The 15,319-nt window shown below is 38.2% G+C and overlaps 1 protein-coding gene across 2 annotated transcripts in view; it reads left to right on the top strand.

Annotated features, from left to right (window-relative positions):
• KCTD9 (potassium channel tetramerization domain containing 9) overlaps window positions 1-15,319 on the top strand; it is a 37,375-nt gene that overhangs the window by 2,005 nt on the left and 20,051 nt on the right. The window contains exons 2-4 of one of the 2 annotated variants that reach the window (XM_042983202.1): window positions 8,443-8,494; window positions 10,452-10,573; window positions 13,136-13,179. In XM_042983202.1, the coding sequence (XP_042839136.1) occupies window positions 8,492-8,494; window positions 10,452-10,573; window positions 13,136-13,179 (169 nt within the window). In that variant the 5' untranslated portion in view covers window positions 8,443-8,491. The remainder of the gene's footprint in view (window positions 1-8,442; window positions 8,495-10,451; window positions 10,574-13,135; window positions 13,180-15,319) is intronic. The other variant, XM_007093916.3, reaches the window with a different exon arrangement.

Genomic DNA, 15,319 nt, shown 5'->3' on the forward strand with positions numbered 1-15,319 from the left:
AACACATAACAGCTGGCATGTTGATGTAAATCAAGCGACTATATTTAGCCAGGATTGGAGTGATCATGACATGATGTTCGCGAAAAACATGCTGAAACAGAGCACCCCTGTTAGAGTTTGATTTCCCACCCAGCATTTGGAATATCTGTGTCACTTTCATTATCTCCGTACTTACCTAGCTTCTAGTTTTGCTTCCTGGCCATAGGACCAGTCTGTTTTTTCAAATAAGTTTCCCTTCTATAAAGCTTGTTCAGTGGTTGCCAGACTGGGCCGTAAAGCCCAGGGTTGGAGAGGCCAGGGAGTTACTGTGGGGAACCACGTCATATATGCTACTATGACTTTTCTGTATACTGAATCAACAGAAGTGTTAGCTGGTGAATGCTCTGATGTAGTTGTAGAGAGGACATTGCATTCTCTAAGTGCTTTCCAGAGTGAGATAGGACACCACAGAGGGTGTGCAAGAGGACCCGCCGGTATTTAAGAAGAAATGCTATGCTTTCTATTTGTACTTAAAAATATAAAGTCATATTAAAAGTTGGTTTTTCAATCTCTAAAGACACACGTGCTTTCAACCACCGAATATCAGGTGGTCTCAAGTCTTCTGAGTGAGGAGAGTGGGTTCATACGTGAAAACTTCCTTCACTCGTTGGTTCGCTTAGGCATATTGTGATGTACTGAAGCACACATGTGCTGGGTTAAGATATGTATTATCCAGGTTTCGACTAAATTAACCTTCACCAAAATGCCAAGTGGCTTTTTGTTTTTAAATGTTTACTTATTTGAGGGGCACCTGGGTGGCTCAGTCGGTTAAGCGTCCGACTTCAGCTCAGGGTGTGATCTCACGGTTTGTGGGTTCGAGCCCCGCATCGGGCTCTGTGCTGACAGCTCAGAGCCTGGAGCCTGCTTTGGATTCTGTGTCTCGCTCTCTTTCTGCCCCTCTGCTGCTGGTACTCTGTCTCTCTCTGATTCCCAAAGTTAAATTAAAAAAAAATGTTTTAATATAAAAAAAAATAAATGTTTATTTGAGAGAGAGTGAGAGTGTGTGAGCAGGGAAGAGGCAGAGAGAGGAGAGAGAGAATCCCAGCAGGCTATAAGCTGAAGGCACGGAGCCTCATGCAGGGCTCCATCTCAGGAGCTATGAGATCAGGACCTGAGCCAAAAATCAAGAGTCAGTCGCTTAACCGGCTGAGCCACCCAGGCACCCCAAAATGCCAAGTGGCTTTAAAAGATTCCTTCAAAGAAGCAGCAGATTGAAGACTACTGGTTAATGTGGACACACGTAGCAATGAGAAAATGGTAGAGCAGATATCTCCCAATAGAAATTACGAGATTAAAAAAAACCAAAAACTGGATCTCTGGATCTGAGAAGTCAAAAAGTGCCGAATTTTAAAGACTATTTTAAAGTCCCAAATGATAACTACTATTAACAATAAGCCACTCCCTAAGTGTGTATTGTTCGTGGAAACATTAGCCAATGATGAGGTCATCCCCATTAGCAAGATGTTCAAAAATACTTCCCAACGTATGAAGACAATTTCAGATGTTTTTCTTTTCCTTCTTCCTTCCTTGTTTGTTTTCATTGTTTAAAGTCAATTTTATATTTGCAGGGTTTCATTCAATTTAATGATAACTAGGGGATTTTTCCTGGCCGACTCCATACTCTATGTTGATTAAAAAATCCTCATTTGGGAAATCATATTTTTTCTGCGTGTGGCATAAACTTTATAAAATAAGTAAATAAACATATAAATGTTTGAGCACATGCCCAAAACTGTTTTACTGACGGGGTACATAGTCAAAAACATTTGAAGGCCATGATTCTAAAAAATTGGGATCTTTAAATTTTAGGGTTTTTTTTCAGTTGCTCCAAAAGAATCAGTTGTGCTTGAACCCTTTCCTCCTTTCTCCATATGCCTCAGAATTTCCATTTTTCTCTTTTTAATATTCCCTGCAAATAGTTGGCATAAGGAATTAGAAATGAGGGCCCAAACACCTGAATGTAGTGAATGGCTTTGGAGCAACCTGGTGTCAGTTCAAAATTTCTGTACATTTTGAACATAAGTTGCTTATTTAAACTTCAGAATATTCAGTAATGGGCTGTGCAAGTTGTAAACCTTTTGTATACCTTATTCATTCATTCAGCCAACACTTCCTGAGTACTGTCTTCTATGAGAAACCATGTCAGTTCACTGCAGACCTAGTGGGATATGAAATAGATCTTCTGTACTGATGTTTACAGTCCCGGCCCAGGACGTAATCGTTTTCCTTCTGGCTTCGATATTAGGTCAGAAATGTGTTGTTGGTGTTGAGTATCCAAATTTGAATCCATTATATTAAGCGGAAGAAAGATGAAATCTAAACATTAGTAACAACTTTGCTCTTCAATTTTAAACATTTAAAAAATGTACTTGGTACACATAAAGAATATCGATAATGCATAAAAAGTAAGAGGAAAATAATAGGGTAAACCTCCCACACAACCCAGGAAAAAGCATATTACCAAAACTCAATTACTTGTCCACTGTTGTATCCCCTTGCTTCTCCAATTTCATGGGTGTGTATTTCTCTTTGCCGTATTTCTTAAATTTTTTTTTAATGTTTATTCATTTTTGAGACCCAGAGACAGAGTGGGAGTGGGGGAGGGGCAGAGAGAAGGAGACAATCTGAAGCAGGCTCCAGGCTCCCAGCTATCAGCACAGAGCCTGACGCCAGGCTCGAACTCACGAACTGCAAGATCATGACCTGACTTAACGGACGGAGCCATTCAGGTGCCCCTGCTGTGTTTCTTTAATAGTTGAGCCATGTATGTCTGAGTAACTAAACTATATTTTGTTTTGTCATTTTGGCACATATCCTACATTGATATATGTAATCTTTTTGGATTTACGATTTTTCTAAGATTACAACCTTAACATTCCACATAGTTATAGTTATTTTCACTGCTTTGTAATAGTCCATTATATACAAATAACTATCACATTTTATTCATTCTCCTGTCACTGGGCCTTTGGGTTGTTTATTTCTTTACATTTTGCTATTAAATTGACAGTGCTACGATGAATGTTCCTGTATGTATATCCCTGTGAACACATGCAAGCATTTTCTAGGGCAGTGGTTTGCAAACTTTAGCATGCATTGGGATTAGCTGGATGAATTGAGAAACCACATTGCTGGGCCTCACTCCCAGACCTTCAGATTCAGTAGATCTGGGATGGAGCTGGAATTTGCATGTATAACATATTTCCAGTCTAGGGATGGCACTTTTGAGAACCACTGCTCTAGTGGATATATACATAAGTTGTAATAACAGTTGACCCTTGAACTACATGGACTTGAACTGTACAAGTCCACTCATATGTATATATAAGTACACTGTATATAGTACTGTGAATGTGGGGTGCCTGGGTTGTTCAGTCATTTCAGGGTCCAACTTCGGCTCAGATCATGATCTAATGGTTTGTGAGTTCGAATCCTGTGTCAGGCTCTGTGCTGACAGCTCAGAGCCTGGAGCCTGCCTTGGATTCTGTGTCTCCCTCTCTCTCTGCTCCTCCCCTGCTCACTCTCTGTCTCTCTCTCTCTTTCAAAAATAAATAAACATTAGGGGCGCCTGGGTGGCTCAGTCGGTTAAGTGTCCGACTTCAGCTCAGGTCATGATCTCGTGGTTCACTAGTTCAAGCCCCGCGTCGGGCTCTGTGCTGACAGCTCGGAGCCTAGAGCCTGCTTCGGATTCTGTGTCTCCCTCTCTCTCTGACCCTCCCCTGTTCATGCTCTGTCTCTCTCTGTCTCAAAAGAAAATAAACATTAAAAAATAAATAAACATTAAAAATAATTTTAAAAATACAGTACTGTGAATGTATATTCCTTATGATTTTTTCTTTATTTTTTGAGAGAGAGAGAACACTTTGGGGGGTGGGAAGGATAGAGAGGGAGGGAAAAAGAGAGAGGAAGGAAGAGAAAGAGAATCTTAAAGTAGGCTCCACACCCAGTGTGAAGCCCAACTTGGGGGTCCATCTCACAACTGTTAAATCATGGTCTTGTGGTTCATGAGTTTGAGCCCCGCATCAGGCTCTGTACTGACAGCTCAGTGCCTGGAGCCTGCTTTGGATTCTGTGTCTCCCTCTCTCTCTGCTCCTCCCCCCTCCCTCAAAAATAAACAAATATTATGCCCTATATGCTATCTAATTTGGATGTAAGTTAAAAAAATGAAATTATGGGGCACCTGGGTGGCTCAGTCAGTTAAGCATCCGACTTCAACTTAGGTCATGATCTCGCAGTTTGTGAGCTTGAGCCCCGCATCAGGTTCTGTGCTGACAGCTCAGAGCCTGGAGCCTGTTTTGAATTCTGTGTCTCCTCCTCTCTCTGTCCCTCCCCTGCTCATGCTCTGTTTCTCTCTGTCTCTCAATAATAAACGTTAAAAGAATTTTTTTAATCAAATTAAAAAATAAAAAATAAAGTATTAAAAATAAATAAACATTTAAAAATATAAAAGTCAGACACTTAACTGACTGAGCCACCCAGGCACTCCTTCCTTACAATCTTTTTAACATTTTCTTTTCTCTAGCACACTTCTTATAACGGTAGAGTATATAACATAATGTATAAAATATGTATTAATCGACTTTATGTTCTTGGTAAGGCTTCCAGTCATCAGTGGGCTATGAGTAAAGTGGAGAGTCGAGAGCATTATGTGGATTTTAGAGTATACGGGAGAGGGAGTTGGTGCCCCTAAACCCTGCATTGTTCAAAGGTCAACTGTATTTGGTGCTAGTGTATGTGAATGTTTAAAAAAAAATTTTTTTTTTTAACATTTATTTATTTTTGAGACAGAGAGAGACAGAGCATGAACGGGGGAGGGTCAGAGAGAGAGGGAGACACAGAATCTGAAACAGGCTCCAGGCTCTGAGCAGTCAGCCCAGAGCCCGACGCGGGGCTCGAACTCACATACCACGAGATCGTGACCTGAGCCGAAGTCGGACGCTTAACCGCCTGAGCCACCCAGGCGCCCCTGTGAATGTTTAATTATTCCAAAGGCCAAATTGTTTTACAGAAGTATTGCAGTATTTTAACATTTGCCTTCTTGACCTAGAGTTAGTTATGTCATCTTTTTTAGCAACAAAATAAGCGAAAAATCTGTGGAATTTAAGAAACAAAACAAATGAATAAGGGAGGGGAGGCAAACCCAAAAACAGACCCTTAACTCTTAGAAAAGTGATGGTTACCAGAAGGGAGGTTGGGGGGTGGGGGGGGTGAGTTAAATAGATGATGGGGATTAAGGAGTGCACTTGAGATGAGCACCAGGTGTTGTATGAAAGTGCTGAATCGCTACATTGTACACCTGAAACTAATATTAAACTATGTTAACTGGAATTTAAATAAAAACTTAAAATAGACTTTAAATGTATTCAACTAAAAGTGTAGGTAGAGTAAATTGGATTCCCTGTTTAGTAATTGTGATCGGTAGTTTGGTTGGGTAAATGAGCCTGCATAAATTCAAAAAATATTTATTGATAGTGTATTAGGTAATAGTATGGGCATGTAAGAAAAAAACACTTTAAGTACATGTGCAGGTTTTAATTTTTACATTTGAGAAACATAGGTTGCAATTTGAAAATGGCATTTAAAGGCAAATTAAAACTCCCCAAATTGATATGTCCTCCTAGGTACAGAATGACATTTACTTTCCCAATGGGTTAGATGGCTTTCACTTGTCCTTTAGACAGGATTAAGTTCAGCAGTATAATATAGTGGTCATAAACTTGACTGCATGTGCTTCTCAATTTACTTCATAGAATGTTTCCATTCTTAGTGCCTAGTTTACTAAAGTGGATAATCACAGTGATGTGGACCCTCGGGGCCCGCACTGGGGAGTACGCATAAAGTAAATAGCCATTCTTAGCACAATCGTTTTAGAACTGCTCGGCCCCTCTGAGGACAAAAGTAAGCTCAATATAAAACAATCAGAGTTCATATCCATGACATCTAAGATGTCCATTGCTGCTTTTTCCCAACCAAGTTGTTACATAAAGAAGGGTACGTGTGCCAGTCTATTAGAAACTTTCTTACCAACTTAAAATCTTTTCCAAATTTATCACATTTTTATGTTGGTAGAGATCTTTTAAATCTGATATTATGGTTGGTTTATAAGAAAGACAGATGTTGAATATTATGTTTGCAATATAATTCTAATCTTGTTTGTTAGTAAGCTCGAGGGAGTAAAGCTAAAGTGATCTAGTTAAAAACAAATGCCAAAAATGCCCTTCAAATGAAAAATGAGTATGGTGGCCCAACTTACTGGCAGTTTTCAAATTTACAGAACTGTAAGATTTTCCTCAATCATTTCACTACTATTTTCTCTAATTGATGGCCCTTTAGTTATTTCATGTAAAGGGTCAACTGCTAGAATAATTTTTATTTGTAAAATTAGAACGTAGAGCAATGGAGATCTTCCAACTTTTTTCTACTTATTGCATAAATCATACAAATTCATTCTAACAAATCTGGGAAACAAAAACACATAAGAAAATAAGTCAACCATCATGTTATTACCCAAAGCTAGACATTTTCAGTAGTTTTACGACTGTCACTTTAGAATTGCATTTTAACTGTGTATTTTGTTTTTCAGCTTAAGAATGTCATTGGAAAAAACTTAAATAAAAATAACTGACTCATACAAAAAGGATGTGTCCTAGTTCCACACTCTGAAAGCAGTGAAAATTTCATCTAACATTCAAGACATACTTGTCACAGGCTTATTATAAACCCGTTAAAGTAACATTTGATTAACTAGAGCCTTCTTTTTAAACCAGCTGTGGTTGTTTTCTGGATGTCACGACTAAGGAAGTACTCAGGGATGTACTCAAGTGCTGCTCATCAGAATTGCCAGGGGTTAACATTTTATCCATATTCACAGAATGAGTAACGATTTTTTACAGATTAAAACTTTCTCATTCAACCTGTACAGCCTAGATAGAAAGTTGGATTGGAAAATATTTGGTGAGATGTTAAATTGCATTTGATACTGTGTTATTAGGGCTGACTTAAGTGAAAATAAAATGAAGTTTAACTCAATTTTTACTTAGAATGTGTTCCTTAGTAGTTTTGCAACCTACAAAGAAACATCTGTTATGCTTTGATTGCCCTGAGAATTGCCAGGTTGTGTGTGTAGGGTTTTTGTTTGGTTTTGGTTTTGTTTTGTTTTTTGTTGTTGTTGGTTTTTGGTGTTGTTTTGTTTTTGTCTTATAAGTAAATTTGACATCCGTGGGGAAGAAAGAGAAGATGGCAACTACTCAACCCCCCATATAGATCTGCAAACAGGTTTTGAGTTGGACATTATCACTTTGTAACTGTGAGCTGCTGGGTCTTAGTCAAGACTAACAGTTAAAATAGATGTTTCTTTGTTTGTCATTTTGTTCTGCTCTTTGAAACAGGACTGTCCAGTAGAACTTTCCACGATGGTGGAAATATTTCACATCTGCAATGTTCAGTATGGGAACTGCTAGTAAGTGTGGCCACTGAGCCGGTGAAATACGGCTAGTGTAACAGATGAACTCAGTTTTAATCTTTTATTAATTTTAATACATTTAAAATCTAAATGGCTTCTTTTAGCTAGTGGCTTCCAAATTGGACAGCATGGCTTTAGAACATGGCGGGTGACCTTTATTTTTATTAGGAAACAAGTGACCTACGGAAAGAATGAAGTCAATCATATGGACATAGAAAATAATTTAATTTGATGTAGTTTTGAAAAATAAGTCATATAAATGTTATTTTCTAGGGACGCCTGGGTGGCTCAGTCGGTTAAGCCTCTGACTCTTGATTTCCACTCAGGTCATGGGATCGAGCCCCACATCAGGCTCTGTGCTAGGCTGGGCATGAAGCCTGCTTGCAATTCTCTCTCTCTCTCTCTCTCTCTCTCTCTCTCTCTCTCTCTCTCTCTCTCTCTGTCTCTCTGTCTCTCTGTCTCTCTGTCTCTCTCTGTCCCTCCCACCCCTTGCATGCACTCTCTCTCAAACTTTTAAAAAGATGTTATGTTCTAATATTTAAATGCAGGAGCGTAACACAGATACATTAAATTTTCATCCATTTTATGATATGGCCAGTTGAGTGAGAGAAATGAAAAATGCTGGGGAAGAAAGTTGATGTTCTGGCAAGGAGAGGATAACGTCAGGCCAACTAAAGCCATGTAAAAATATATAAGAAGCAAAGATCAGTTAGAAAATTATTAATATAATAGCAACTATGACAAGAATGCTGATGATGTTAGAAAGGATTTTCTTACCTTCCTCTGGCAGTTTCCAGACTGTAAAAGTTGATTTGCATTTGCTTCGGTCACTCTGTTGTGTTTTTACCTTTGTTGATTCTTTTGTTTCCTCTCCACACTCTCTCCCTTAGCAGGAGCAGGTATACTACATAATGCTTTATGTATTCTTTCTTTTCTCCCAGGAACATGTATCTGCACTAACAGAATTCCAGGCTCTTACAGAGGTGAAAAATGGTAGGAAATATAGGAGCCATATTTTATTCAGATTTCAATTATTTATGGCATGTCTGCAGTGTCAGAACACCGTGCCAAGTGCTTTGCATCATTTTTTTTTTCCATGGCAAGATATACATGACGAGATCGGGCGTGTTCAGGGTGGTATGGCCTTAGACATGGCAACATACACATGACAAAAGTTACCATTTTAGCCATTTTTTAAGCACACAATTCATTGGCATTGAGTACATTCACAGTGTAACCTCACCACTGCTTCCAAAACCTTATCAAACCAAATAGAGACTACCCATTGGGGCGCTTGGGTGGCTCAGTCGGTTAAGCATCAGACTTTGGCTCAGGTCATAATCTCACGGTTTCTGAGTTCAAGCCCCACGTCAGGTCCTGCACTAACAGTGAGGAGCCTACTTGGGATTCTGTCTCTTTCCCTCTGTCTCTCCCCTTCAACCCGCCCCCCGCCCCTTTCTCTCTCAAAATAAACTTAAATTTTTTAAAAAAAGAAAGAAACTAGCCATTAAGCAGTAGCTTTCCAAACCAAGCCTCCACTCTGCTAATCTTTGTTGTACTGTCTGCCTCTATGAATTTGCCTATAAGTATGTCATAATTGGGATCACATAATATTTGCCCTTTTATGTGTCTGGCTTATTTTACTTAGCATGTGGTTTTAAGATTCATCTATGCTGTAGCATGTATGAGAATTTCATTCCTTCTAATAACACTGAGTAGTATTCCATTATATGTATATACCACATTTTGTTTATCCACCCATCCGTTTAAGGACACTTGGATTGTGTATATCTTTTAATCCACCCTCTTCCCTATAAATTATGCTTGCCTACAACCCTTCCCTAGAATTCCCCAGCTAACAATACTTCTCTGTCCTTTTATCCTTACGATCCAAGAGAAAACAGTTGGAATCTGTCATGAAAGATTGCACACTCTTATATTAGCCAACAATTCCCTCTATGCCCTGCTATTCATTTTATTTATTTAACTAAAAATTCAACATCTACTGAACTCCAGTCACTGGTAAACAAAGGATCAGCCTTGTTTCTTATTTCACATGGCACCTTTATCCAATATCCTGTGGGAAGTTGATTGGCTGTTCATTCTTCATGTTCAGCCCCTCATCTACATTTCATTCATAATTTTCAGAGATCCTGACTGATAATGGCACAACTGTACAACTCAGCCACTGGGAACCCATAGTTAAAATTATATTGCAGCAAAAACAAACAAACAACTTACTACATGGAGGGATCTCAGCCCCCATCTAAGCATTTGCATTGCTTATACATATATCAGACTGTGCCTAATGTAAAGCTGGAGAGATCCAATTCACTGTAACCCAGCTGTTTGCTGTATTTAGAATGCTAGCTAAAATCTGGCTTTGATAACATTAGTAGTTATTGAAGAACGAAGTAAATGAAGTGGGAAGTTGTTACCTTCCGTATGGCGATTGGTGTAATAAATGTTATAAACAGTATATCATTCCTATTTTTAAAATAAACATTCCTATAACAAAGGAATAACATGAAAGCAACATTATAAAGACTTCATACGTCTCAGGCACTTTGCTAAGCAGGTACCATGCATTAACTCATTTCATCCTCGTGACCTGATTGTAGGTGAGACTTGTATTTAGTTCTGATTAAAGCAACAGAAGCATAAAGAGATTGATTTGTCTCAAGTTGACAGCTAGGAAATGTCAGAGCCTACATTCAGCTTTGGGTCTGTCTTCAGAACTGGAGCACTATGTAACGTACATAAGATTGTAGATTTTTTCAGGCAGAGATGATTTCTTACACTCTAGTTTTGGATTTCAGCAATATTAGAAGTTAATAATCTCTCAAAATCTCCTTTTATTTGAAGTTTGATTTTTAGTCGTGTTTCTAGTGTGGTAGCTTCTAATTTGTAAGTAATGCAATTCATTACATTTAATCTGGTGTGTTCACAGGTGGTTGCTGTGTATGGAACTTTATCTGATTTGCTTTCTGTGGCCAGCAGTAAACTCGGCATAAAAGCTACCAGTGTGTATAATGGGAAAGGTGGACTGATCGATGATATTGCTTTGATCAGGTAACCTTCACTTTTTATAAGCTCTTTCCAGTGTTCCCTCAGTGTCTTGGTGCTCTGCTGGTTCCCTTAAGAAGACAGAATCTTGGCAAATGATTGCCTAAAATTTGCTCTTTGGAATTTAAATAATTTGGGCTTACAGCATAAGATACAAAGCCCTCTATTCCAATATTCTGACAGTCTTTCTGCAAAGTTCATATATGGCTATAAGGAATTTTTTCTTCATGTTATTAGAGATGGATCTAATAAGGCCTACAATTCAGGGGGGTCAGAATTTATTTTTGTTTTACAAAATTGACGTACATACATTAACTCATGATTTGATCGCCTCCGAACGTGTGTGTTTTTGTAAGATAAACTTAAAATATTGATTCTTCTCTACTTGTTATAAAACTAGTCCTCACAAAGAAGCAGGCCAGTTTGCAAAATGGCCAATTTACACAAAACCAGTTCACCAAAAATCATTTGGAAGATGACCGATTTGCCAAGTTTTTTCCAAGTGTTAATTTCACCACATCTTTTCTGCCTCTTTTCCCCACTGGCTTATCATTTGGGTTTGGCTAATCTCTTTTTGGCATGTTTCAGAATTCAGATGCCTAGAACTTCTGGAACTTCACTCTCTGAAGACATGCATTTTTTAATGTTAGAAATCTGATCTCTTGAATTTTATATGCTACTGCTTGTTATTCAATTCGTTTCCTAGAATATTTTGAATTTTGTAAACCTTATCAAGAGCTACTTTGGGGGTACCTGGGTGGCTCAGTTGGTTAAGTGACAGACTCTTGATTTTGGCTCAGGTCATGATCTCACGGTTTCATGGGCTCAAGCCCTGAGTTGGTCTCTGAGCTGACAGCTCAAAGCCTGCTTGGGATTCTCTCTCTCCTTCTGTCTCAAAATAAAGACCTACTTTGGAAAAAACCTGCTAGATAAGAGAGAACTTTAAGTAGAGTGAACTCACCAGTGATCTGCCACAATAGTGGTTTTGTGTTTGTTGGGTTTTGTTCTTGTTTTTTAAATATCCTAGGCAGATTTATCTCTTTAGAACAAAGGTTAGTTCACCTCATTCCATCCTCACCGGATCATAGAATTTTGAAGCAAGAAGAGGCATAAGAAGGAAGATAGGAATGGAACACGAAGTACTGACTCAATGCCACTTACGTTCTATTGACTCTTCTCAAGTTACTTCATTTAATTGGCGAAGAAAACACATGGGGTTTTTTAAAGTGATGGTACGAAGATAATGATGTGCTAAATTACAATAGTATACAAAGTTTAGTTTTCATTTAAACTCAGGTCAGTATGACATTTCAATATAATACACTGCCTTTGAAGGTAATCACCTCTAATCTCTTCATTCTATGAATGAGGAAACTAAACATCTGAGAACTTCCACGTCTTACCCAGGTCATACAGTTTAGTAGTTGATTTTTGTTAGTGAGAAGAAAACAAATTTTCATACTAGTCTTAAGAGTTAACTGGCATGGTGATGGAGCAGAAAAAAAGCACAGACTGAATTAGCTTTAAAATCCAAATCAGTGAGAATGTCTTAGTTTTTCAGCATCTGTCTCCCAGCTTCTTTCGGTTTCAGTGGATAATTGCGTCTCATTGTTGAATGATTTACATCAACCGAAGTTTCTCCTTAACACAGACTCTGCTTCTAGGAAACATTCAATATATTCTTATGATGTCTTATAGGAAATAAAAAATTTATACACATTGAGACCGGGACTGAAGCCTTGTAAAATATCTACCTGATTAAGAATTCGTGGCTCACAGTGCAATCTCTGATCATTTATTTACACTAATGCTGAGATATGTTGAGGCAGGGGAGGAGATACATACTGATAATCTAGAATTTTGGACTGTGTGCAGTTGTCTTACATTCAGGGGGCTGGTGGGTGAGTTTTTATAGCAGAGTTATACTTGCAATTATATTCTTCCTAAATGTTACGTGAAAATGTCTTTTCATTTTGAAAGCACAGAGCAGCTGATGATTTCGAAGAAAACTCCAATAATTTTTTTAGGGTTACAGAATTAAAGTAAAAAAAAGAAGAGTTGGCCTATGGCTTTAATCATACCAGATAAGGAAGCTGAATTCACAAAAGTTGCAAAGTGGCTTTTGGTCTTTTTGTGGGTTTTTTTGCATTTCATTTTATGTTATTTTTGAGAGCGCGTGCACACTCGTGCACAAGTGTGGGGGAGGGGCAGAGGGAGAGAGAAAGAGAATGTTAAGTAGGCTCCACACTCAGCTTGATCCCACAACCACGGTATCTTGACCTTAGCTGAAATCAAGAGTCGGATGCTCAGCCAACTGAGCTACCCAGGCACCCCAGTTTTTTCCATTTTAAAAGTTCTTCCATGTGTGGGATCTTATGTGAATTTAAATCCAAACATAGTTCAAAAGTTAAGCAAAGCACTGGAAACTTACCCAACTTCTTCTTTGCAATATAGATTAATAGCAAAACCTGCCTTCTACATAATTCTAAGGTATAGTTCCTCTAATCAATTGATAATTAAGGTGATTTCTGGATTTTGATGGTGGTTTTTAAATTTTGCTTTCCCCAGGGATGATGATGTTTTGTTTGTGTGTGAAGGAGAACCATTTATTGGTAAGTGACTTCCTTAAAAGCCAATTTTGTCTGCCCAAATGAAAAAGACGAAATGGCAAACATTTTATATGCGCTTCCCAAGCCTAATATTAAAAAGGATCTTGTGGCAGTATTCAGATCGCCATACCTTTTCTGATCTAAATTGGGTGTCTGTGTTGAGCTAAATTTTTAATTTGAATTATGTTGTCATATTTTAGTGTGGATACCTCATCCTTTCCATGCCTTTAAAATGCTCTGAAAGTGCACAGACTCATCAAATATGACTCATCAAATAAGGTAGTTTCAATTTTAGAAACTACAACTTTTGTTTTGAAATTGTCTCCTTGGCAATGTCGAAATTTCTGGGTTATGTTACAGATTTTTGAGTATGTATTGCTTGTATAAGTTAGTGTTTGATAATCATTCGCCAGTGGTCAAATCAAATGGGTCAAAAATGACTTGGTATCAACCATACACACATAGACACATATTTCGAAGAAAGTCGTGCATCTCAAAAGAAAGAGCCTAAGGCTCAGATAGCTTAACTGTTCTTTGAGTGTTTGATATGTTCAGTTCCATACAGCCTGGTCCTGAATATTTAATAATTTGTTTAAGCCATCACGGTACTTGTATTTGGTGAATAGAGGTAGTTCTCAGGATCAGCACACCAGCAGCTGCCAACTTAGAAGTAAGTACATGCTTTTCTGTCTCTACCGAAAAACAGTGCGCATAGAGTTTTCCACACGTCTGATCTATTAGCCTAACAGAGTGGTTAGCAGGCAGTGGTCACTTAATTGGTTCATTGCACACATACAAACGAAACAAAAAGTAATCAATTTGTGTTTTTGTTTTATCGTTATGAACTCTTGGGTTTAAAAATATTTGAGGGGCGCCTGGGTGGCGCAGTCGGTTAAGCGTCCGACTTCAGCCAGGTCACGATCTCGCGGTCCGTGAGTTCGAGCCCCGCGTCAGGCTCTGGGCTGATGGCTCGGAGCCTGGAGCCTGTTTCCGATTCTGTGTCTCCCTCTCTCTCTGCCCCTCCCCCGTTCATGCTCTGTCTCTCTCTGTCCCAAAAATAAATAAAAAACGTTGAAAAAAAAAAAATTTTAAAAAAAATATTTGATATGTTCTCATGCTCTGTGTTTATTGCTGCCTGGAGTATTTTACATGTGGCTGATGGCAGTCTCTTCAACCCCTTTTAATACAGCTCCGTTGGTCTTTAGAACTTCCTTCCTGTCTGGAATAACGGGGTGTACAGCTTAACCTTCCGTTGCAGACCCAGATCAATATTTTTTCCAAGAAGCCTTGGTTTCTTTTAGTAGGAAATGTCATTTCAAAACACAGTCTGGGTGCCAGACAGACTCACTTTTACTGGGTTTATCATTTTTACTAGGCTTTTTGATGGACAGAGTTAGAAATACATAGCTAGCTAGAGACAAAATGTATATGTAATATATATTATATGATCTAAAGTTTTATATGCTATATAAAAAGGAGAGAGTTCATGAGTTCATACTCATACTTTGGTTTGTAATCGGGATTTTAAGGTTTTTATTTAACTTTCTCTGTCTTACACCTGTGTCTCCTTTCTTTCGTTGGTTTTCAGGGACCTAGGGAATGATAGAATTATGTCACATAAGCACTCATTTACTTCATCCCACACGAAACACACATAAAAGTGTCAGTAACAGTTCCAATACTTTCAGTACCAATATGATTACTAAAGACAGTTAAACGTTTTTTGCATATGCTCATTCCTTTCTTCCCTTACTTAAAAAATTGCATAGCCATTGCATAGCCATTATATACTATACCCTCTCTCTTAAAACTGTCACTTAGCTTTACTCCTAAGTGTATTGGATGCTTCCCTTCAGTCCTTATGTTGATGCCTCCAGTGCTCATCTGAAACTTGTTCTCTAGTAGATTGTTTACAGAGAACTTCTGAGACGAACAGTATTCTCTGACATCTCACAAGTTAATAACAATTTGTGGCTTCTATACTTGAAAATCAGTTTGGCTGGTTATGTCAAAAATGATGTGTCAAAACTGAACAAATTGCAAACTTTAACGGTGTGTATTTTATTGTATATCAGTTATACCTCAAGGTGCCTAAAAAATCCTTGGTTCACATTTTCTTTCTTTAAATATCTTAACTATGTTA

The sequence above is a fragment of the Panthera tigris genome, chromosome B1 (genome assembly GCF_018350195.1).
Source record: "Panthera tigris isolate Pti1 chromosome B1, P.tigris_Pti1_mat1.1, whole genome shotgun sequence".
In the NCBI taxonomy this organism is placed as follows: domain Eukaryota; kingdom Metazoa; phylum Chordata; class Mammalia; order Carnivora; family Felidae; genus Panthera; species Panthera tigris.